Source organism: Sinohyriopsis cumingii, chromosome 12 (genome assembly GCF_028554795.1).
Source record: "Sinohyriopsis cumingii isolate HCF-2022 chromosome 12, ASM2855479v2, whole genome shotgun sequence".
NCBI lineage: Eukaryota > Metazoa > Mollusca > Bivalvia > Unionida > Unionidae > Sinohyriopsis > Sinohyriopsis cumingii.
Genome location: NC_142972.1, coordinates 107,974,761 through 108,001,580, shown reverse-complemented (window position 1 = coordinate 108,001,580; position 26,820 = coordinate 107,974,761). Strand labels below are relative to the sequence as shown.

The window sequence follows — 26,820 nt, the reverse complement described above, 5'->3', positions numbered from 1 at the left end:
TCAAATGACTTTCTAAAGGGAAAATGGCGGGAAATGTTATAGTGTGAAGTGGGAATTTGACATGGGTGACATCTTTCTACTGTACAATGTCAATGGTAACACTGTTACAAGTGCCTGACCTCAGTCGAGCGAAATATTTAGTAACAGTGTTGCAAGTGGCTGACCTGAATATGCGCTACGCTAGGTAGGTAGGTGAAATGGATTGATAGAGACAAATGGAGTGTTATAGGGAAAACACAACATAGACATATACCTTCATATACTTATACAAATACACATAACATGGTAGGCCTGTCAAGATTCAAGGGGAATGTATCATGGTGGGTCTGTCTAGCCTCAAAGGGAAATTTAACATGGTGGGCCTGTCTAACCTCATACGGAAGTTTAACATGGCAATGGTACTTCGGGACAATGGGAATTTATTATAGGTGATGTGATGGGGTTTAATACGGACAAAGGATTTTATAGTGAGAGAAAAGGGTTTCTGGGGTCTCACAAAGATTTATACAAACAAAAACAGAATTATAAGAAAAAAGGAAAAAAAAACAAATATTTTGTCAATTTTAGTAAGTTATTTCTTTCCAGGCAAATGCAAATGGTATAATGCTAGTATTTATATTTAGCCTTTTTTGGTAGTAAAATCCTATGGAAAACGTATATCTATTTTTAGATTGAACTTGTCGAAAATCCTATCTAAAACATACTATCTATCGATAGCTACAATTTGTGGAAATTCCTTTGGAAAAACCTAGTATATGTTTAAGCAATAATTTGCAGGAAAATCCTATGGAGAAACCAATTATCTATTTTTACCTCAACCTGTATTAAAATGCTACGGAAAACCCCAGTATGTATGTATAACTACAACTTGTTAAAATTCCTTTTGGAAAAATTTGAATCTATTTATAGCCACAACTTGTAGGAAAATACTAGTGAGAAACCCTATTATCTATTTATAGCCACATCGTATAGCCACAACTTGTAGGAAGGTTCTGTTGAAAAACAATAGTATCTACTGATAGCGTCAACTTGTGGAAGATCCTATGGAAAAGGCCCTAAGCAGCAAAACGCTAACCTTATATTTAGGCACTTCCTTTCGTCTAAAATTTAGTAAATTGCAAGTTTGCAATCAAGATGAAAGGATTGCACGATTTCATTGAGAAAGGAGAAGAAGGTAAGAGGCCACGAAATGACATGTCGCCTCGTACAGTAGCTGAAGTTGTCGCTCAAATCCATACCAACGACTTTGAAGACGAAATGAGTGATCCTGAATCAATACCCTTTACGTCTGCACCCAAACCCAGAGAGTACCTCCAAAGAAAGCCAGCAAGTAGCACACAAAAAGTATTAATACATTCGAAAGACGGAAAAACGCTCCTCCAGAAAATTTTGAACTATGGCATAAACTGATACGGTGAATTGTAAATATTTCTGGGTTTCTTGTTAACGACATTGAAACGAAACTATGATTAAAAAAAGACAATTTCTTGAGACTCTCCATTTATCACGACAGTTTGAAGTTGCGCGTCTGGATAGAGTTTAGTAGCCCGGTAGAACTGACACCTTCCAAAGTCATCTACAAGATTAAAAACGTTCAGCTTTCCAACGACAAGTTTTACATTATCGACGGAAAAGCTACACATTACATGACCGACGTTGCTACTCCTAAACGGGACGGACAACATAAACAAGAGTTGTTGTGGACTAACTTCGCAGCACTAGACAGAGCATCGTCCGAATTAACAACACTCAGGACAAATGGAAATCCTTTTATAAAGGAATTTCTCCTTCCGCAACGACGACGACCACCTCCTCATCGTCTTCATTTTCTTTAAAGAGATGATGAGTGTTATAGAGTTTACTGGATTTATCCAAGCAAGAACTGTCCCCATTAAATCCATTCCAAACCCTCATCGTCCAGCGATACCTGTCATGAAGATGATACGGCGAACCGACAATCAATAGAGACGTATTCTTGTTTAAAACGAACTCGTGCCAGACGATGGACTTCAATGCATGTTTGTGCTAATGAACCATAAAAGATGTCATCACAAAGAAGCCATCACTCTTCTGTCAGAAAACGAAAAAGAATAGGACTAACACTTCGTTTAGCCAAAAATTGGGACGTGTTGTCGGTCTTGTCGAAATCACATCCGCCCATTCGAAAACAACTTTTGCAAACAAGAACCAAAGGTATGATCGATACTTTTGTGACTGTTGTTTGAAAGTCTTGAACGAAACGACACATTTGTCCACGCACCAAGAACGCTTACTAAACATCAACGGGTTCTTCGCCAAATGGCCAAAAGAAAAACATTCGTCAGTCAAAGAAAAAGGCGTTGGTGCAGTGAGGTGAGTTTTGCTAATGGTGGTAAAACCATTGATCAAAGGAATGACTGGAGCGATACTTGCAGGAATTGTTGAAGGTGTTTTCCCCACATAAAAAGGACCTCTTTTGCGGAAAGATCTCATTGGCGTACTTTGGAGTCTCATGGAAGGATGGATGCTGTCTGTAGTGCTTTACAAACGATGGATGGAATTCCATCGTTGGCAAGAACAACAGATCCGGATCGTACTTCCCAATCCTAATCTAACCAAGATGTCACAGTTACAACACGAACTGCAATCGTTGATGGATCGCACCGATTTGTCATCAACGGCAAATTGCAACGATGCGAACAAGTTGCGCAATGTCTTCAACTCTTTGATCAGTAAGCTCTAGACGAAACAGCTAAACCGGTTCTGAAAGATTTCAAGGCCCTGATGAAAAACCAATTGCTACCATCACTACAACCACATTCAGGGATCAAAACAGACACTGACACACGGATGGCGGAGGAAGAAGACGCACTAGAAGTCTTTCAAACGACGTCAGCACCTCAAATCCCAAGTTCATTTGCAGCGTCCTTGTTGACCCCTTCCCCCAATCGATAAGGAGAACTCAAAGCATTGGATAAAAAGATGATGTCCACTCCTACTTCGACAGAAGTGAAAAAGAAACATTGGGAACCAGAAGCGAAAATAGAAAGGAAGCAAAACGTTATCCCATTGCTACATATACGACTACCTTTAAAGTCTACTCCTGTGTCACGTCGGAGACGCCATTCAGTTTCCAAACAACCTCTCAAAAGTAAGAGTAGCATCGGTGAACAGTGGATGGCTAATTGAAAAGAGTCCTCATGGTGGATCTTTTAGCCAGCATTTACTACAATCCTGTCCATCCTGCAGGTTACGGAGTTCAACAATTGTATATTGCTTTCAACCCTACTAAAAAGTGTTTGTTTACCTCAGGTACAACGATGTTTACAAGTCACAGGCACTTTACACGAACCGATTCGACGAACATTTTGCAAAAATCGCACTAAAGTGAGGGTATCGATCATAAATGGCAAGCCTATTTAGCCAAGGTATCTCATTTGACCACTTACAAACGTGGCTTCAAATATTTGTTTTGTCATCTGGGTCTTTTTCAAATTAGCTTTGGTCATTCCTTTGACTTCCAAAACGAGCTCCGAGTTAGTGCAAGCCTTAAAACTGCCGTTGAAACAAAGCAGTCGTCACCCACTCCGATGGCAAACATACAAATGTACCTAATTTCTGAACCAATCTTATCCAAACGATCGTACCTTGTGTACCAGGCCATTTGAACTGAACATTCAGCAGAAAACTTATTTATCGTCGTACATGTCCCTGCACGAAGCCACCAGACAGGTACCAACACCAGCCATTTTCGTTGAAGAATTATGCAGGAGATTACGCTTTGTGTGCTTTTGATTTTACTCCAGACCATGGCAGCAACAAGGGACATTTTCACCCTATAAAATTCGAACAACTTCGTGTGGAACTTCAGTTTGCACTAGCTCTGCTCGAAACGGTGAACGTCATCTTGTATGCCGAATTCAACAATATACTGGAAATCGACAGTTCAAGAGAAGCGATTCTAGACTATTAAAAGCAATCGCATAGTTGTATTCCTCCGTGGACTATAGAGACTCTAAAAATGGGAGACAAGGATGTCTTTGATACTTACAGAAAAAGGCATAGACGAAGAGGGCATTATGACGTCAATATGGCCATTTAGTTTTGTGTAAATGATAGTCTATTTTGTGAAATGCCATCTCCTCTTTCATTCCAGTATGACGCAAAACAATTTTTTTGACTAGTTTGTGGGTATTGGATGTATAGATGTGCTTTTGTTTTGTAAGAGATATTCTTTTTGTGAGAGTGCATCTGCTTCTCTTACACTCTAAGTCGAAACTGGACGTTTGGAGTGTGTGTATGTTTGTGTGACTATGTGAGTGAGTGTGGGGCAATGTGCGTGTATATATATATATATATATATATATATATATATATATATATATATATTTATATCGACCCTATAAATTGATCCGCCATTTTCTCTATATAAAGTCATTTGAGTCTCTATCACCCCACATTACTAGTGTAACATTATTTTCAGGCATGTTACTGCATACTGTTACTATCAACGAATTTGAGCGTCTTTCATGCTTTTACAGCTAGGTATCTATTACATGGGGGTATGAATTTATATTTCTGTTGGATGTTTACGTCTCTATGGTTTTAAATTAAGTAACATAGTTTAGCGATAACCATCAAAGTCTGAAATAGTCAAGATATAATCTATTCCCTTAAAAACAGAGTGAAAACTTGATATGCCTTACTGTTTGTTGCATTAAAACCTAAATAGCCCTGAATGTTACAGCAATCTCAAAAGTATCGAGGAATCCAAATTAGTTCCAGTGGTATTCCGAATGATGTTCACTATTGTACTATTGTATCAATATTGATTAATCACACTGATATAAATTCAAAAATGTCTTTACATTAATTCAGTTACATCTATAAATCCAATATAGTCCGAGCACACAATTCCAATGAATCGGTGAAATAACTGAATCCCCCAAACCATCAACCAAATGTCTTTCAAGACAAAGCTAAGAAATAGTTTTAGAAACAGAGTGCACTGAAGCTTGTAGAAAGAGTCTGTACTTCATCAGCTTGCCAATCAAGAAGTAGGTCAACCTCATCTTAAGCTACAATCATATAGAATATTAGCATTGCATATGTTAATTAGTAAACGAACATCGCATACTGCTATCATGAAATTGATTTAGTAATGTAGATATACATAATATTAGAACTAATCTAAGCGCTTGCTACTCCTATTGAGTCCTTATCAAATGAAAAATTACACAAGACAACAAACAAGAAAAACAAAAAAACAAAAGAAATCGTTGAAATTAAAATGCTTTACATGACTGTTTCTAATGGAAGTATTATTTCAAAATTGTGAATATCGCGCTTTATTTGTGTTAACTATGATGCTAAAATGGCGACCTGGATGATTGTGACCTACGAAGTCCCAAAGCACCGTCTATTTTAGCTTCAATCGTTATTAAAATGCAAATTATGAAGAAACATAGAGACATTACTCATAAGTCTATAATTTAATTATACGAATATGATTACTAAAATGACTTCATAATAGTAAAACATCTAAGAAGTGAAACCGTTCTCTATATTGTTCACAGTTTTAAAATTCTTAAATCACATTTTTGGTTGAATTATACTTCTTGCACTGAATTAGTTTCATTCTAAACGATCCCTTACCTTAGATTGCTCTCTAATAGCTCTCTAAACATTTATGTGAGTGCCTTTTAATGGCTTTCTCACTGTATTTTTACGCCTTTTGTTGACTTATTCACTGGATACGTACGCCATCCAACGGCTTCGTCACTGTATAGATACCATCTTCAATTGCTTCTTCAGAGTACAGTGAACTATAGCGCACTTCCTGTGACTGGAGCTCCCATGTCCCGATGTTCCGTGTTTATTCAGCCTAGTGGCAGAATTCCTTAGCTAGGACAAACATTTCAGTACTTTTTCAAACCGGCCTTTACTCGCATACAATTGGAAGCTGCTACAATACTAAAGCCGTTTTGAGTGATACTGTAAAGTTATTTACGTTACATGTGTATATTACACCGAGTCAATGTTACATAGAGTGCCTTCGTGCTGCTTTTCTACAAGTGCTCGTTTTGTCACACCTACGGATTTTATCTCCCTTTATGTCAAGCCTACAATCACTTTTTTATCTGTTTCTGCACTCAATTAAAGCAAACCTGACATTTTATGAATGCAAAACGGTCCATAGTAAATTGTACATGTAAATGCCAACAATTCGTCTTTCTTACTGTCGCTTTATACAGATCTTTCGGTTAGATAGCACGAAGTCCACAAATGTTTCGCTTTGTTAGAACCATTACGCCAATATTACAGTCACATTTGAATAATACGTTTCTACCACAGTCAAATTCAGAAAATACATTTTCACATCCTAGTTATATTGAAAATGTGATCTTATTTAATTCATAAATAAAATAAGTAAATCATTTTAAGTCAGTTGGTGATACTATGAATAATAACCACAACACTATTACTTATTTCTACAACATTTATTCTAAAGCTGTGCGCGGATCCAAGTTAATGAATACTAGATTAAATGATCGATGATTTTATTTTGTTTTTTTTGCATGATGATGCCGTATATAGTCCTGTTGTTTCAAACGCATGTTTTTAGTGTTCTAAGGCATCGTATCCACTAAGATTCCATTTCAATTTGGTTGGTAAACAATTGTATGTAGTCTAATGGCACTGCAAATATAGCCAGGGTACTGCCTACTGGTCTCCTTTCAAACGCCTTTGGTATTCAATATGATCTGTAAAGGTTGATTTCGTAGGGTAGCTTTCGCCTCGTCCTACCTAAAAATGGCTGCATATCTTACGCGTTTTAGATAAAGTACACTCACTGCTTTGCCTGGACCATACACATTTAGTTTGTGCTCGTCACTGTGCTATATAATATGTTTCTCTTTATTGCATTATGACATATTATGAATATGTTCTCCCGGCAGGGCCGAGATGTGAAAGTATGGTCCTGGTATGTGATTGGCATTACCTTTGCTGTAGGGACTATAATGTAACTGACGTTTATCGGTCTGCAATACATGCACATGGTTTGTTGTGAAAGGGGCATGTTATTTAAACCTTGCTGCATCCTCTATACATCTCTGATTTAGCTCCAAATGATTTGTGGCTATATCCCAACTAGAAAGATACACTGAGTGGCAGATGATTTGTGGATGGAAGTTCAGTTGTCATATGTCTCATTTCATTACCGTATTCATGACGCTTTAATTTCTTCTATAGAGATCTCGATGAGCAGTTGTGGTACCGACCAGCAGTTAGATCATAATATAGTCAAAATTCGACACATACATTATCTTGTTTTACGAGAAATACTGCCCGTTTGTCGATTGTGCCATGTTCTGTGGATGGCATCCATCTTGCGGATTATTCATGCACCATTCTTGACAGGAAAACTGTTTAGGGTCTCAGTCATGGCCAAGCAATGCAGCAAATATGGAAGTTTTTCACAACTGTGTAAAATGTTGGCAAATGAAATAAAAAAAATGAATCCTTTATTTGCTAATGACAGCTGTCAAAACACATAATATGTTTACTAAATAGTCATTTTACAATCCCTCTCTTTTTCGATATGAACAAAGAAATGATTAAATTGTAAATGAAACATACAAATCCATCACCACAAATCATTTATGTATTCATTATTATGAAGGCTAAACGTTTGTGATCTTCTCGACCATGACGTATTGAAAATTATTATCCAGCGACTTCTCATATAACAGTATAATTTTTAATCCTAACGTTGTTATAGCCCAGGCAGATGGTGGGATTTGAGAGGTAATAAACCGTGTTGGCTTTGTGTTCCTTCTGCTACATAATGTAAAACATAAGTCGTAACAGGAAATCTGCCCTCATCCGAGAATTTAAATTATTGTTTTAACATTTCAGAGATATTAAAAACAATATATTTTAGTTTCATATTGCTATTTCAAAATATTTAAAAGCATTTATAAAAGTCAATTAAATGAGCTATGAAACAGTGGTTTTTCTCACCATTATGGAATATTAACTTCTCCATGTATGTCAAAATATAAAAATCACGTGAGGACTTTATTAACACATTCAGTAGTCGATAATTTCAAAAGTATTAGCAAACATTGTATGTACCGCTCAAGGGTTTTCTAGAATGTCGGTATTTGTAAATAACTTGTTTGAGTTTTGTCTTTATTCACTCAAACAAAATATTACACCCAATATATTTGTTTTTGTGCATTACAATCATCTCTTTTAGTCAAATAGAACACATCGGAAGCCGTGTCAACATCTATTATTCTATCATGACCATTTTTAAAAGAAAATAGAGAGTATATGTTTGTTTGAGATACATATAAGGAAGTTTAAGACACATGTTGCATTTATATTACAGAAATGTTCATTCTTTTCAGGTTTATGAAATGTTGTTATACGTTGTATATTCTTATATACATTGGTCCGTACAACTAGAGACTTTATCTTAGTTATTTGTGTACGTAAAGAGGCTGTCTGTGAAAGGCGTTTCTGTGTACGATTGACAGCTAATCTGAATAGTAATCCTTCAACTTCTATATACAGTATACACAAATATTCATGCCAAAACAAAAACAGTGTCCAGGAGCTTTCTAGGTACACCTATTTGCCAATCAATAACATTTGCGATAATCTATTAATTATAAATTTCAACGTTTTAGTTGCTCATTGTTTGTTTTAGGGCGCTGTGCATGAATATATTATGTTACGACAGGCCATTTCACACAGATTTTGCAATCGAAGAGTGCGCCAGCTTACACAGATATGTTATTTATCTAGCCATTCATTAAAGGCGTTGACCTACACTTGAAAACTTTGTATAGGAATACAAATATATTATCTATTCTCTCCCTGCGAATTCAACATGATTCCTTGCCTGGTCATGTCAACAACCTTCAGCTTACCGGTCCGCGTCTTCTTCTTGATAGCATGCATTCTTCCTGCCGGTACGTATCTCGCTATTTCACATTCTATCTGTCTTATGAAACCTAAATGCAAACGTCTATTTTGTTCACCTTATTGTCTTGTGCATTCAAAGTGCAGTTTTTTCTTTTCAACACAAAGTATTTCAATATTTTAATAAAGTATTCAATGCACCAAAAATTAAATAAAATATTAGAGTGACAAAAAAGAACAGAAGAGAAAAACAATTGAAAGAGAAGGAAGAATGGTTCTGATGACAACAAAAGGTAAATGTTTTCATTAATATACAGATTTTAAGGCATATAAATGTAACGAAATGTATATCCATGAATTCGAAGGGCATTAGTGCCAATACTGCTAGCTCTCTGGGAAAGGCATTTGTTAGTGCGTTCTTGTCATGTTTATTCCTTGCTATATATTTAGTCTTTGATATGTATTGTCCATAGTGGGAAAGCAGTGCATGCATGTTCTTTTCTACATAGTGTGACGTATAATGTTTTAATCAATAGCAACACTCAGACGATACCAGTTATCTTTTATTTGTGATGTTATTCAGACGTAAAAACGCTTTTCTAGCAATTAGGATCTACTTCGAGTGCTACTAGGAACTTATTTTTGAAACATAATGTTATAAAAGTACTAAACAATATCTTAATAAAACAAAAACATTTGCTTCTTTACTCTTCTCATTTATTCATCTTCGTCAGAATCATATCGATAAAATGTCATTGAATTTATAAAATCTGTGGATGATGAGCATATAGCAATCTTCCTTATCAAGAGCAGATACTATCTTTCTTAGATTGATGCACATATAGATAATGGCTCTACAGATTTCACATATTCTTTCAAAAGCTATTTCAAGCACTAGATGGAAGCTGGACAATGACTTTGAGAACAACCTTGACACATCTGAATTGCTATGGGAAAAGGACGGAATTTCCATGCTGACCTGTGGTAGTCTATGCACCCAAAAACAGTCTTGCCTTTCCTTCTTTTACAATCCGTCTCTGAAGAAATGTTTGGGATCCAAGTCATTTAAACGCGGGCTCCCTGCTGGTCACGGAACGCAGCAAGAATGGAAGTACTACACAAGTATGTATAATGTAGACCAATGAACAAACCAATTGCCTCCTTGCTTGACTGATAACTTTGAAAATATAATGTATGATTTATAAACGCCTCATCGTAGCACATTTAATTTATATCGGATTAAAAGTATAACTGTTTGAATAAGACATAGAGACTAGTTAGTTAGTTAGTATAGAACCATTAACATAATTTCTTGTCATCAAGCTATGCCTGGACTTTTGTTTGGCGGGTGAAAGATAAAACTTATTTAGAGTTTTTATTTTCTTCTAAAAGTACTGTTTCGTTTCAGTTGTGAAAATGATTGCCAATTATTATAAACCCGAACCCAACACATTATAAACCATAACATTTATCGTGTTGCAATACCATTATCTGACATCACAAATTGGGAACGCTCACGTTCTATCAAAAAGCAAACGGTAAAAGAGTAATATTCCACATTTTTAAATAAATTAAATATGATACACAGTCATCGAAATCCACGCTGCTGTCTGATTTTCTCTTTCTCTCACTCTCTCTATCTCTCGCTGATGCCATATGTGGCAAAATGCGCTGATATCTGTGGAGTGAGAGACAAAATAATTTGACTTGGAGGAATACCTTAAACTTGAACCTGCACCTAGTGACTTAGTTGAACCCGATTCGTTTTAACAGTATGCGTTCATTTTCCATAGATATTTACTACATTGTTATGACGTATATAACATATTATTCTCTTGTCAGCGTTTCTTTCTCTTTCTGTCAAAAATGGTAAAACTGATTGAAAAGTCGATAATTAAATATTTATAATGTCAGTCGTCATCACTCCCTCTGTCATTTAGTGTTGGTTATTCAGTCATTGCGGCTTTTTCAGTTTCTTCTGTATTTTGTTTAGATTATATTTACCCCTCGTTTCAGTGTACTTGATGGTTGTTGAATGGCTGAGCGTTCAATGATGGTAAAACTAGCCATGCAATATTTGTAGTGGTCTACATTTTCATTGAAAAATAATTTATTTTTAAATAGTAATTGCTTCGTTTTCACGTATTTAAATCAATATGCATGCGGTTAGAAGGTAAAAACAAATCACATGTTCAATTTCTGAATGGATAGTTGAATATCTGCTTTAGATGAGCAACTGCTATTTGTAATAGACACGGCGTAGAAGTGTTTTTGAACAACAATCCAGCGAGAGTTAAAGTCTATGAAAAGGTCGAGTTGCTTGAACTTGGTAGATATTATGCTCTTCTGAGCCGAAGTCTCTATAACAAGGAAGAAATGAGGAGCATTTCGCTGAGTATTTGGTGGGACGAAAATATTTGGATGAGATTGTTTACGGCATGTATCTTCAAGGGTTATGAATCGGTAGCTGAGACCTATTGACTTACTTTTAGGAATTGTAGCAAAGAAGAAAGAAAGTGTAACCCATTCATAATTTGGAAGGAAAAAGAACTTGCACTCAAAAGGTGGTGGTCAGCGAAGAATTTTGATAAAGATGACGATAATCGCAGAGAACTCATACTAATTGAAGATTTTCAGAAATGCATCCATAGTGATATCAAGATCTATTGCTACAACTCCATGGCTAGAAATTAAGTAAGAGAAAGTAGCAAAACCAATTAGGTTATATAAAGAATTTAATTATCAAAGTTACAAATTAAAATGTGAAAAGATCTTACAATATCAAGAAGTGAATCCAGAGCAATCCTTATAAAGTTCTAAGAAAGTATTAAAGGAATCAAAAATTCTGAAGATGTTTAAAAACAGAAAATGTGCTGGTCCGACAAGAATCGTGACATTGTTAAGTGTTCCAAAATCATATTATAGTCCAAATAATAAGCACTTTCTATATCTACTGAACAGTTGAAACAAACATTTTTCCTCACGACTAATGTCTAAGGATGCTATATGTCTGCAGATTTACGACAGGAACACGAAAATGAAGATGACTGCGAATTGGATTGTTCAGTTCATTCCTGATGTACAATCCCTAATGCCAATATATTCCGCAATACCTCACTTGATGGATGTTACTACTAAATTTACCTCGGCATTGCCTATTCTTACGACAAAGCCCAGCCAATTAGAAGCTGATGATTTCCTCTAGAATCACCTAAACCCCATCAGCCAAATGAAAAATAAGCCAAAGATGTCGTTATGTTTGATTATTAATATTTACGTTAGTAATTGTCAACACACACACACACACACACATATATAGATCCCATGCAATAGTATGCTCTTATAGACTTCACATTACGAAATTAAATAAAGTCATGTACCAAGAATTTCCAAAAATATAGATATATATAGCACTATCTTGATGGGCAAAATGTGTCAACCTCGGAAAATGATCTTCGCCCCTATAACATTTATTATAATGAATCACCAAGGTTCATTTGTCAGAAAGTCTTTCTGTCAGCAACGTTTGGGCAAAACATCATCTCATCTTTACACGAGTACTTCGATAGCTTAATCTTGCGCTAGTTTCAAAAATCAAACATCTGACAAGACTGATCGGAAAACCTTATCTATTCCTGCTTCCGATAATTTTACCAATTTTTTTTCTCATTGCTAGAAGTTGAAAACTAAGCAAGTGAATAATAAGAGAGTCATTGCGAATGTTCTGATATCAAAGAAGCCAAGGTCACAATTTTGTATTGAAAGCAACACATTGGGAGGTTAAAAAATCTGTCTCATTCTATTTTGGAGAATTATGAACCATTCGTGTAAAACTGTTATATATCACTTTTTGGTGATTTTGCCAAGCCTATCCCTATAAAAATATTAAAGGATACATGAGCGCCTGAGAGCATTTTGTTATGAGGTACTTTGTCGTTATCTGAGAAGTCGTACTTGTAGTGAATGTATTCATATTAATAGAGCATAATGCGAATTAGCTAATGTTCCTGTCCTTTGCATTAATGTGTCAGCAGACGTAGTCTCATGATCAGAAATTATATGCGCGATAACTTCTTTACTTCTTCAGGTTATCCATTTATCAATACACAATAACTTATTTGGCAATTAGGTTAATCCACTTGCAACTGAACATCCTTGTTTGGATGAAAAGGTTTATCCGACTGAGAGCAAATCCATGATTTGTATCCTGCTTCCGCAGTTAACAGCGCTATGTCAAAATAGATCATAGAGAATGATGGTGATGAGGAAATTATTAATTTAGCATTTATTGGTAATTTTTCTGATGAGTATAATTTTGATCCTAGTATTGATCACTCACTCGATATGGATAACAGCGACCCTCTTTATACTTCTCACTCTCACTATATTAATCGGTTTAACAAAATGTCAGCACTCATTGTCGAACAGGAAGAAGAACGTATGATTTTATACTTTTTTGAAAAAGCTATAAGCGAAACCGAAGCCATAAAGGTACCACTTTGTTGTTTTCTGAAATATTATCTCTTTATTAGAAAATGGATATCACCTTAGTCTAATAAATGAAATCAGTTGGATATTTAGGATCAATATTACAAGATTATTCATATCGACCAAAACTTAAAAGTTTTGTAAAAGTAATAAATTTTTTAATGAAAATAACCTTGTATCTAAATACTGTAGATGATCTTGTCCCAAATGTCTAATGGTAGGAAAACCCTCTCGGAAGATACATAAGGCTCTTCTACGACCTATTCCTACATTGACGTACCATTTAGCAGAATAATTTTACATTTTTGTCGTTCCCTTATCTAACACCAAATCATCCAGTCATACTTATTGACCATATTGTGTACGTCCCAAAGTTTTCCAGAGGTCATTCATTTGAAAAATATTACAACTAAAATTAAATTAAAAGCGCTGATAAAGTTTTCAAACTTTTCGGCTTTTCCAAATCTGCATTCATACAGGAAATAATTCAGATCTGGTTGTTCATTTGGTTTTGTTTGATTTTAGGGAATCAGTTCAAGGACCATTCGGTTTTATTAATTTTGAATTGCTTTTTGAGCAAACTGTCTGCAGGACATTTGAGTTATTAAAAGAGAAATCTCTTTCAAATGAAGATTCCAAGATGAATTTTCTTGACTATTTCTCTGATATTAAATATAATTTGTCAAAAGCTCGTGAGTAGCAGCATCTAATCATCACTTTTGAAAATTGAAATCAAGATATGAAAAATATAGTGGAAACTAAATTTCAGCTTTGGGAAAGAATTCTAGCTCTTCCAGTAATGACTAGTGATCAGAAATCGTTTTGACAAATTTAAAAAATTGAGAAAGAATATCTAACTTGGTTTTGCAACATTTTGAAGTGTAAAATATTTCAGCTGCTTCGCTGATAATATTATCCAGTGATCACAGTCCACTTACTTTCATTAACAAAATGAAACCTAACCGTTATAGACTACTGAGTTGGAACTTAATGCTAAAATAATACAATCTTAGGAGTACCAAATGAAAAAATAATGTTTTTGTAGGTGAATTTGTAGAGAAGAACAATTTTGGTTTATTTTGGGTTCTTTGTTTGCGTCCTGCATAATACATCATTATATGTAATTTACGTTACTGTATATTTGACTAATACTTAAAAAAAAGCTTTATTATTTAACATCTTTATTTTTGTAGGACATGTGTTATGTACATCTAGTTGATCTTGTGTGCTTGAGACTTTTCTATGATTCAGGGTAGAATTTTTGCCTACGTGTTTAGTTTCTGGTTTTGCAGAACCGCAGCAATGCGATAGAAACTATATATACAATGAGACCCTTGCATTGTGTTACAAGATTTACACCAGATCAACAAACCGTTTGGACGCCATGGCTGCATGTGAGGCAGAAGAAGCAAAGTTGATAATCATCGAGAATGCGATTGAATTCGGACACATTAGCAACAGTTTAGGTATCTATCTACTATACCTATATAAGTTACTAGTCCTCTACTGGAACATATTCTATTGTAACGCTTTGGTTTTACAACTTCATAAATTTATTCAGTGTGCTATAATGATCTTTACATCGATGATACGCCTGTTCATGACATCATTTTGTGCACAGTAAATATGCTTTCAATATGTGACCATATTAGTCTTAATTTCATATGTATATTAAATAGACTTTAATTTCATTCTTGCTATTTATCTGTCGAGTATTTCTGCTGGTATATTTTTCCTCCATATTTGTGTAGTAAAAATAAATAAGCACACGGTGTAAAGTGTAATAAATGTCTAATAATTAGATACGAATGACAGTTAACTGCGGCTTTCTCTTCGTATTTGCATACGTTTCCAACTTTACATATGACATGGAAACACATATGTCATAACGATAATTTGCTTGAGATTAAGAGTTTTAAACTAAGCATTTTATAAATATTATGAATTTAAACATTTTGCTTGCAAATAAGAAACAAAATGAAGCTCACTCTTTAAAGGTCCACCTTCATGGTTAATATGTCAGACCCAAGTCAAATATAAGAATATGAATTTGAGCGCGTTGCTCACGTACTTTGTAATATTCATTATAATCGTGTTCCGTTTAATTATCTGTTTACCTCTGATTATTGTTGTAAAATATTACATGAAAATGAAAGAAAGGTACATCATAGCGGAATTCCTGGGAAATGATAGTATACATCTATGAACACTATATAGTTTCTCTGTTTTCTCTGACAATGCCAGTAAACGCTATCGTTCCTTGTTATTAGACAAATATTATTCGACTAGTTTAAATTTAACCTAAGACCAAATCTAAGAATTTTAAAGATTTCAACATCAAATAAAGAATTTACTTAGATGCGTGCGCACGTAATACAAAATATTCGACGAATGTGAAATGATCCAGCAAACAACCAAAACAATGCTAAGAGGCATATAAGATATAAGCATTAAGGCAGACCAAAAGCTGTAAAACCGTCAAAAACCGCCTATGACAATAGACACCTTCATGAGTTTATTATGATTAATAATTCTGGTAAGTTTTCAGCTTGAATTGTATTATTCATGGAAACTATACAACAGACAGAAGAGAAACCGGGTTATTGATTTTGTTTAACTGCAGTGCAAGCATCACACAGGGTGGCAGGACAATTCTGCTGGAACTGATATACTAAAAGTATAGTAGAACATATAGCAGAGAACATATTTCATATAGAACTCATGCAGCAAAATATATATAATACAGAAACATTATCAGATCGACCTTAATAATATTGTAAAGGGCATTATGGAGATCTTTATAATGGGTTTATTCTACCAGATGATCGAAAAATGTCAAAGAAAAACTTAAATCACTCTTTCGTTTGAAAATTTCATACCGATTTGTCAAAGAGGCTCAATAGATATCATTTTCTCTTTGGATACATACTGAATTAAATTAATTAACTTAAGAATGATTTTAGAACAGGAACGGTGTAAACTTGGGTTTTGAGAAGAAGCAGTTTATACATGTATAGTAAATTGTGCATGAAGAAACGAAAACGGCAACGTTAAGTAAATCACATAGTTTACAATAGTTCACAATTGTGAGCAAGAAGAATTACACAGATGAATACTCGGGTAATATTAGCACCGAATATTGAAGCAGTAACAATGGTATACAAGAGCAAATCAAATGAACAAATATTTTGTTAATTATATGACGATGGCATCTTCTAAGCAACATTATTTTTTTACAAGATAATATATGATGATGTAGAAGTGAAATTGTGCGATCACAAGAGAAAATTAGCAATGGCTATTATCGAACAGAATCAATCCCAAAATAACTGATGCAATTTACAATACGTTTGACATTTTGTGTATAAAGGTCAGCCAGACAAAATGTATGTTGGCGTCATAATCAGTAATGTTTGACTTGAGTTTACTTGAGCGGACTCATTTCTGATAGATACTTTATCTAATGCAGCAAGGACATTTTTCTATGAGGACCCTGAAACAGGCATACTCAATTATTTAAAAAGGGCTGATTCACAGTGTGGTGTTACTATTGGTTGACTACATGCGTTTATGTATAAAATACCATTGGAATCTTATAACAAGCTTAAACAGTAAAACCAATTAGATATTCCTTACATATATAAAACTTCAATTGCATTGGGGCGCAACAACTGCAAACGCGTATGCCTTAGAAAATATGAACTTGGGTGCTGAACGTTTCATTAGGATTATTATATGAAACCGTTGCTCGTGTTACGTAATGGCCCTGATGCTAGACATTGTCTAAAAATGTGGCAAAGGAAGAGAAAAATCATATTATCAACTATTGCAAGCAATTTTGATTTGTAAGTGAATATTGTCGCCGAACCTGTAATTATATAGGAAGATGTTATTGCACATACATCTGTAACAGAAACAGAAATGAACAAAGCAGGCACAAATATATAAAACAATCACTTTTTTTTTTACCGATTACAGTTGGGGCCCCGAGTGGCCGAGTGGTCTAAAGCGCTCTTCGTTACGGATCACTGCCATCTCACCTCTGTCTGCGGCTGTTCGAGTCTCGGATTCAGCCAATGTGGGTATGTGAGAAAGCCTGCCAGTAGCTTCTCGTGGGTCGGTGGTTCTTTCCGGGGTTTTCCCGGGTTCTTCCTCCACCATTAATACTGGCCGCCATGTATAGCCTATCGTGTGCTGAAAAATGGCGTTAAACCCAGCAACAACAACAACAACAACAACAACCGATTACAGTTTCTGATATTGGTCAATTACAAAAGTTAAAACACGTTTTTGACGGACCTCTCAATTAGAGAACATGGGTTCCAAGTGGCCGAGTGGTCTAAAGCACTCTCCGTTACGGATCACTGCCATCTCACCTCTGTCTGCGTGGGTTCGAGTCTTGGATTCGGCCAATGTTGGTATGTGAGAAAGCTTGCCAGTAGTTTCTCGTGGGTCTGTGGTTCTTCCCGGGGTTTTACCATTAATCGTGTGCTGAAAAATGGTGTTAAATCCCACAACAACAACAAGAACAACAACAGTTAGAGAACGACGTCCCTTCTATAAGCGTGCTGACCATGCATCAGATAAAAGTAATGAAGGAATGCAATATCAAGCAGTATGTGAAAATCTTACATACTTAAATTATTTAGTCCAGTGGTTGCACCAGAAAAACTTGTTGTCCCAAATAATCTGTCATCGATTGCTATGACAGCAATGGTACAACAGCGGAAACAATTTGCTCGACAGCGTAATATACGAATAGAAAACTGAAATATTTGCGTTGTTAGATAAGTTGGAAGCTGAACAAAATCGTCATCGTATTGCTATTGAGGATAACCAAAACCGACCTTGGAATGAACACTAACGTGCTGTTTCTGCCGTTGCTAGATATTTTGCCGAGAATGTTGATGTAAAAAGTACAACAACCATAAGTAGCTGAATTAACGTTTGATACAAGCAGTGGTGAATTAGAAAAGTACGTGGCAGTTATCCCATACACATAGAAAGCAGGAACGTATGCTAAACAACTGTTATGTATTATCATTCCTGGAATCATATTGGAGTCACAGAGCTCTAGCCCATGTGGAGTAAAATATTGCTCGTTTCATGGATCCATTTGGATGCAAATGCCAGCGTTGGTTCCGTCACGGTCAGTGATAAATGCAATGCAAATAATTCTGACAACAGATGTCTTGAATGCGCTATTTTATTCTCGTTATTTCCAGCTGTTGATAATCAATGACGGTCTTGAAAATACCCCTTGGTGAACATAAATTTGTCAATATAAAAGTTCCTGTGTAGCTTACTAAAGCCACACTGATTAAAGTTGAAACACAGTGGACAGGTATCACTGATACTGTGTTCCCTTGGGATGAAGGCTTTTATACACTCTCGTCATCTCTATGTGGACAATATGGAGGAATCCAGATTGATGTCTTAATGTTCACAGATTATATTGTTTCAGAATCACTATCGCTCTATTTATGGATGAAAAAATCCTGCTAGGTTTATTAACCGACATAATAATCACACAAGTAAAACGTTTTCATGCAGACGCTGCATGTATGTATATAACAGCCTAACAGAAGCTAACTCACCTTGACTTTTGCTGTGGATGTGTCAGTGAAAATTCGCAGCGGACTAAAATGCCACAAAATTCAAGTTCATTCTCAGATTTACTGCGCTACAAATAAAGGTCAAAGTTCCATATTTTAGTGCGGATTTTAAGTGTCACAACTTTGAAGAGGAAGATACGAAGGCGTCCGAAAACCAAATAAATAAAACACAAGTTGCTGAGCAAGATTCATGCTACATTGTGATTCAACGAGCAAACCTTCTACCGTGCCCGGAATTGATTTTACGTTTTTATTGGATCCACTGAAATAACTGCGAGATCGATTTCACCACCAAACTTGAGTATGACCGGTGATAACATTCGTCATTTTTCCGAAGCCTACGTTTTCTTATATATGTAAAGCAGCATTAATTCCGGTTTCAAAGTTTGTGACGATTGTCAGATCACTGTCTCGTACAGAGGAGCTGCGCACAACAAAAGTAACATTGCAAATTAACCCCTGTATCACTTTAATAACATGGGTGGGTAGTATGGCCACTTAATTATGCAAGCAGTGGCAAAAGCGTCAAAAACATCTATACGCGTAATCTCCAACAAAAAATGTTAAAAATTATGCCGAATGCTAAATCAAGGATGACAATTACTAGCTATATCTGAGCACTGTTTTGTTGTTGCTCACAGATGTATTAGAGATTTCCTAAGACTGCCATGCACGGACGAAAGCTCCATCCTGCACATATCTTCTCACCACCGCGAATGACTTGGAATGTATTGCTGTCAGAAACCTTGTCCGTGCTAGCGAACAAAACAAGCTTCCAAGCATCAATGCTGACCCGGCATTTGAATCCAGGAATATCATTGATCGTGGGCTTCGAGCCTTTCACAGAACAAAAAAAATGCAAAGTGGAATTGTTTTTGATAATGTGAACGGTTTTTATAAAGATAACTATTACATATTATTATGTCCGGTTATTATAAATACCTGGGGTTTATTGATAAATAATCAATCTGGTGAAGGAATAACAATATGTAACGAACTCAGTACAGGTAAACTAAACCTTTCACACATACGACATCAGTATCATAAAACGAAATTCAGTTTGAAACACTTCCCCGTCTTTAAAATCAGGTACAAAACCATCTTTGGTATATGTGTTAAAGATTGGATTTATCATTATATATGGACAAATGATTCTGACCGTGGTTATGGGGCTATGAAGGAATGTTTGATTGATAGACATTGAAAGCATGTCGACCAATATCTATGTCAGATTGATGTTTCCTAAATCTTGTATATATATATATATATATATATATATATATATATATATGTAATATTCCTAAGAGTCAAATAAAAATTAATAATTGGAATCACACTAATATGCCAATACCAACTGATGTCAGTTTATTGTAAAAGCATTAGTGTAGCAGATTAGAAACCGAGTGGGTTTTGGATTAAATGAATAACTCAAATAAAGAAAAACACTCACGCTCTCAACATACAATTGATCGAATCACCCTACACAAACATTCACGAATTGAAAAACGAATATATATGATTCATGTAATCTTACGTATATACAGTGAGATTCAAATAACCACATGGACTACTAATACGTTTCAAATAATAGTATGCAATGTAAGACAGATTTACATTATCTCACTTATGGAATACGATTAAGATTCAAATATTCTCAAGGATTTCAAATATTTCTCAAATAATATTATGCACTGTAAGTGAGATTGACATAATCTCCTGGAATAAAAATAAGAATCAAAATAATCTCAAGTAATTGAAAATGTACTCAATTGATACATCAGTTGGAACAAACATATGCCTCTTGACACTTGAAAAGTCGTATGATTCATAAACTGATGAACCACGAGGCTTCACCGAATCCTTGGGTTGACCCACACATTTATCGACCGCTCAAACCCTTCACTGACCCACCACATGTACAATCTAACGTATACACATACGTACACACAGCATACATCACCCTTGTATTGGCTACGTCTACTTTCGTGGCTCCACCACATGTACAGAGACACGTATACACATGCGTATAGACAGCACTCAGCACTAAACAGCTACAGTCAACCCTACACAGCTTCCGTCAGACCTACATTTCTTCAGTCAGCTCTAAACAGCCCTGTACAACTTCAGACAGCTCTACAAACCCCTGAACAGCCCTGAACACATTCAGACAGCTCTACACAGCCCTGAACAGCTATAATAAAACCAAACTGGTCATAGTAATGGGTTCTGAAACATCGTTAGATACATGCTAATACATTTATCTCTAATAACAACTTGTAAATTAAAGGTCACAATGTTTCAAATCTGCGTAATAGTAAATGCATCATTACATGATATGACGTTAAAACCTGAAGAAGGTTCACATATCAAAAATATATAATTTTGACACTTACCGCTATGGCTGGAGAACACAATGGGTATCATTTACTCCTTGATAAGAGGTACAAGGTACAGGCTCGATGTGTCTGTTGTTTTAATGTAAGTGTTCTAGATCACAGATCACGCGACTGATTTAGATTTAAACTTTGCACTAGAAGATAGTTTATATGATTGTGTGACAATTGTGCCCGTAACATTTTTAATTGGCGTGATGTGTGTGTGCGTGTTGCACCTGGACGTAATGAATCAGGACAAGGTCTGCCAATCCTGTCATTTACTATGGAATTGAGTTGTTAATAGACACACTATGAGTGATCATCAAGATTACCAACGTGAAAAAATAATCGAAGCGGAACAATAATTGCGAGATGAGATCACCAAGATAAAAGCGTTGGTCGTGAAAAGCAAAACGAATGATTAGTAGCAGAGGATACTTGTGGTCAGGTTGCGGAAGCAACTGTTGATATTGGTGTGACTGCTTTCCAGACAATGACAACCACCGTAGTCGCACCAATTGGAAGTGTCTTAAGGGCTATATATGAAAATAACCGACCGATACTGAACTGTGCGTTTACTGATTAACATACAATAATAGCTGAGTACAAAATATCAACAAAATAACCAAATATAAAAAACAATTTGTTATTGGCGATTATACTGGTTTTGCAGGTTAATGATCTGCGTCATAGCGTTTAGTTTGTATGAGTCTGGTCATTGTTTGCTTGTTTATTTGGCGACTTCACATTCGTGGATTATTAATGATACAAAGGTTGCAAATACTAAGTGGCTTGCTTGCTAAAATAAGTAAATATCATGGTTTACAAAGGTCATGACCTATATGAGGAATAAAATGGAAAGCATACACCAAAAATGATCATACTGGTCCGATAAGTACTTTGACAATAACAAACGTTTCATTTGACATCCAAAACGACCACGTCAGCTACAAGCTATTCGTTGACATTGAGAAGTATTACTTCAACTGCAAACTATTCATTGTTTGGACTTCGATAAGCAGTGTGTGAACTCCAAACTATTCATTAGACTTCTATAATTGCCATATCATCAGCAGCAAACTATTCATTCGACTTTGATCAGTACATGCAAGCACGCGGTAGTAGTAGTGGACAGGCCAAGCAGCCTCATATATCATATGGTTCATTAACAATAAATTGTAACGCTTTTAGTGCATATAAACAGTTGGAGATTATTACTTGTATCAAAGATCATGACTATTGCCGCAATATATTAGAAAACGTTTAAGACTTTGTTTTAATGCACGAAATCAAAATGTGTCAATGTCACTAAACTGTTACTTGCTCTAATATTCAATCATTGTTGATCTAGGTACCTACGCTGTATGGATTGGACTTCAAAACATAAGTGCCGACCAAACATGGAAATGGTGGAACGGCAGTACGGCTTCATTTTTCCTATGGTACCCTAACCAACCACGGTATCCAAGCGAGGCATGTGTGACCATATACAACGGAGGGTATTGGGACGATGACTGTTCCATTCTAAGATACTTCGTTTGTCAGAAGAACACTTAACATCGGATATAAAATGTTTCATAAACTTCGAAGATATTTAGCAATAAACTGTTTTAATATGTAATACTACAAGGCAAATCTAATAAAGTAAACAGATGGATGAGCTCATAATTGAAATTTTGCTTAAAGTAAATTGGACTGATATCAAATTAATTGCAAATTGATGTAAACCTGATTTTGTTTCTTTTACATTAATGCACCGATTTTAATATTCTTATTAGTGTTTTGCTCTTGAATTTTAAGTATAAAACAAACAATGTACAACAAAATATCACAATACTTCACCGTATGATCGATACTGATTATACAGGACCTCGTTTATTATTAGAGAAAGCAAATGCTAGTGCAGCCATTGGTGTAGAATCAGAGAACATCAATTATGTGTGCTTTATCCTTCTCAATATCTATCCCCATACACACATAAACGCATATTACACAAACAAACCGTTCTGTCAATCTTACAAGACCAAATGTTGAAAGATGAAGACTACACGATTAAAATGATTTATCAACCTGCTATAGCACATATTCAGCTAGCAGGAATTTATCCCACACCAACCTGAAAAATCGTCGCTTTGACAAATGAAAAAACTGTTGGAAAAGGAAATCTGGAACTGAAAAGGTATCACGAAGACTAATAAAACAAAACGAAACAAAGACAATCCAACAAAACTTCGGTTTTTGTCAATTTTTGTTTGTAATGTTTGCATCATACAGTTTTCTGTACTGAACAAGTGGAAAAATCTTTTCTTGTTAAATACTCGACCATGAATGAACACCATTGCGATTTGTAATACGCCTTTAATGTTATTAATTCAAACATTCCTCTCATGCCAATAGTTTTAAATCCTGCGAATTTCGGTAATAACCTATCTCGTAAAAGCTCAATACAAAGTTTATGATTTTGTTATATTCTAGAGCACCATGAGCATGATTCTATCCACGCTTGTAATTTGTGTTTGTGTTTCTGTGTCTTGAAAATGTGCAAATTAAGCTGTAGGTATCAATCGATGTATCTAAAAAAAGATTCAACAATAGTCTATCACTTCTGTATCGTATCGCTCAATATGACGTTTTACAATTTAACGTTGTCAATAGTAACCATCTATCATACAGTTCTATCATCAATGCTATGAATCAATACGTTTTTAATTTTATATTCATTGCATTCGCTATGAATCATTTTTACTGCATAAAACATTTCAGGATAGACCGAACAGCAAAAGTACAAGATTACCCGCTATCAATTGATGAGCGATTAATGTTAATACTGTAATGTATGTTTGCATTTAACTGTGGCCGCAGCGCACGTGTTCAGGAACGATATTGTTTAATGTTCTTGTTGTAGTTTTCGTTGTTTGTGTTGATCTTGGAGCACGACTTTTGATAAGATCTATAACTGGTATACAATTGAAACAAAAGGCGAAAGAAACTAAAAAAAATATGTAAAATTAGTTTTGCATTCAATTGTTCTAATTGTTTTAAAAGAAACTAATGAAGTCTTTATAGTTTAAATTAACAATTACGTAATGTACATAATAATCAATAGTATAATTTTATATCCTAACGGCCTTAATAACATACACAATTTTAATAAAATAATTGATATGGTGTATATCCTTATAAATATATAACTGTAAGTATGACTATGAATCGAATCCTCTCCAGATGGACTGCTAAAAATATATTTTCACTGGATAAAAGTATCCATAGAAAGAAATGTGGTTTATTTACGGAGACTATCTGTTTCTCTATACTTTGATTCTCAAAACCTGTTTCGCCAATACTTTAGAATAGGATAGATTAAATGATTACACTTTCTTCTGCAAGGAAACACTACTGGTAATTTTCTGGCTTATTCTGTGTACTTTTTCATATTTAGATGTTGCACTCGAAATGAAACTGCCAGAGAACAATGCATTGTAGAACTGATTAAAGAAACACCGATGTAATATGAAAATCAATGAACAAGAAGGTTGCTCATTTTGTTTATTTGCATGATTGATTTGTATTTTGTTGCGTCTTTTAATTATATATCTATAATGTTACAGATTGTATTGTAAATAAAAGCAAAATGTTTTGCATTCAAGTATATCTTCTTCCTCCCCGCAACACAAGCGTACACACTAAGGATGTTTCCAGATGAAATTGCTTGATCAGCCGTCCATTTTCGAAATCACTTTCGCTTAATACTGAAGGTGGGTGTAGGAGCTGATTTATTCCATCAATCTATGGTATGAAAGAAAACGAAATATTGATGAAAACAATTAAGAAGTCATCTCTTTCTTTGGGAATTATTCTATCTGTTTTATTTCAATATTTAAACCACTTTATGCGTAGAAAATATTAAATAGTTTTCTGATGACTGGTGTGCCTCACTACCGTAAATTTATACTTGCTCGATCACATACGGACTTTATTACGAAACAAACATACTAGGTTTATTACTAAAGTCACTGTCATGATGAAGTTCATTAACTTGATTCATAATTTACTAAGATGAAGTTAACTCAATTTGTCTCCAGATAACACAAAAAATGGTATAGTTTGTATCCTTGTAAAAATTGCATGCAGTTAAAAACATCAGGTAACGACAGTTTGCACCAATCGATAAGTGTGCAGTTGGTAAATATATTTTCTAGGTACCCATTAAGCTGGTATGATTTATTAGGTGTCCGATCAAGCTACTTAATCTATACTTCTTTGCCACACACCTAGATTTAAACTACTTGCTTGATTTCTTTGACGTTCTTACGTAAATATTTGTATGCTTCGTAACTAGAATTTTTATAAATCCCAGTTCGTTTTAAATTTGAATTTGAAACACTTATTTGATATGGCATACTTAATATCAGACCTTATCAATCCGCCAGATAATAACACACGTTTGCAGTTTCGTGAAATAATATAATCTATCTATCTATATATATATCTATCTATCTATCTGTCCGTCCGTCCATCCATCCATCTATCTCTCCATCTATCTCTCCATCTATCTATACAACTATTTATCTATCTATATCTATCTATCTATCCGTGCGTCCGTAAGTCAGTCCATCCATCCATCCGTCTATTTCTCCATCCATCTCTCCATCTATATATATATATAACTATCTATCTATCTGTCTATCTATCTATCTGTATGTCTGTCTGTCTGTCTATCTATTTATCTATCTATCTATCTATCGAACCAAATAATTGCTTGAGTCCGAGAATATTACTTGGAAGTTTGTCATACTAGTAATACTTTCAATAAATAGTTCCACCCAAATTATAAAGTATCACAACCATAAGGCTGATTCGGATTCGGATGTTAAGACAAGAACGAATAAAAAAGCTAATGGAAACAGGTTTCTATACCATTTCGCTAGACCTACGCAGCAATTACCATTTGCTGGTTATCAACTTAATGGGAAATTTCCATTCTGACAATTTCTACGGCCAAATGAAGACTGCATCCTTTAACTCATACTGATGTTTAAAATTTATGATCATCTGAATATTTAACCCACAATCATATCAGCTATGTATTATGTTGATCGCAAAATAAATGTCATTTGTAAGGTAAATTACTCACTTGATTTTGGACAATGTTCATATAAAAATATAAATATACATAACAATTAATCACTGAAAGAGCGAGTAAACAATATCAATTAAAGATAAATGATACAATATAGTGACCACATTCCACTCACAATGGTCTGTGATAAAGATCATGCTAAAAGTGTAAGTAAATGAAGTGATGATATGTTTGTGTCCATTAACTGCCACTCTCCATTAATATTATATAATTGTATCTATTGCATGAAGCTAGTCCGGAGCACACATGTAAATTATTGGACCAACAATTAATTATGTATACTGGCATC

The 26,820-nt window shown here is 35.0% G+C and overlaps 1 protein-coding gene across 1 annotated transcript; it reads left to right on the top strand.

Moving 5' to 3' along the window:
• The first annotated feature begins 8,700 nt into the window (after positions 1 to 8,700).
• LOC149787218 (lectin BRA-3-like) lies at positions 8,701 to 25,032 on the top strand. Its single transcript, XM_089978357.1, has 4 exons — positions 8,701 to 8,963; positions 9,796 to 10,035; positions 14,694 to 14,867; positions 22,743 to 25,032. The coding sequence occupies exons 1-4, from the start codon at positions 8,882 to 8,884 to the stop codon at positions 22,946 to 22,948; spliced, it is 702 nt and encodes a 233-aa protein (XP_089834483.1). The 5' UTR covers positions 8,701 to 8,881; the 3' UTR covers positions 22,949 to 25,032.
• Positions 25,033 to 26,820: the final 1,788 nt, after the last annotated feature.

What these genes read in the sequence shown, in the direction of transcription:
- LOC149787218 (XM_089978357.1), top strand. Translation starts at nt 8,882, where the DNA reads ATGATTCCTTGCCTGGTCATGTCAACAACCTTCAGCTTACCGGTCCGC. An exon ending in AGCATGCATTCTTCCTGCCG is followed by an intron (nt 8,964 to 9,795) that starts GTACGTATCTCG and finishes TTCTTTCAAAAG; the next exon opens with CTATTTCAAGCACTAGATGG. An exon ending in AGAATGGAAGTACTACACAA is followed by an intron (nt 10,036 to 14,693) that starts GTATGTATAATG and finishes CTGGTTTTGCAG; the next exon opens with AACCGCAGCAATGCGATAGA.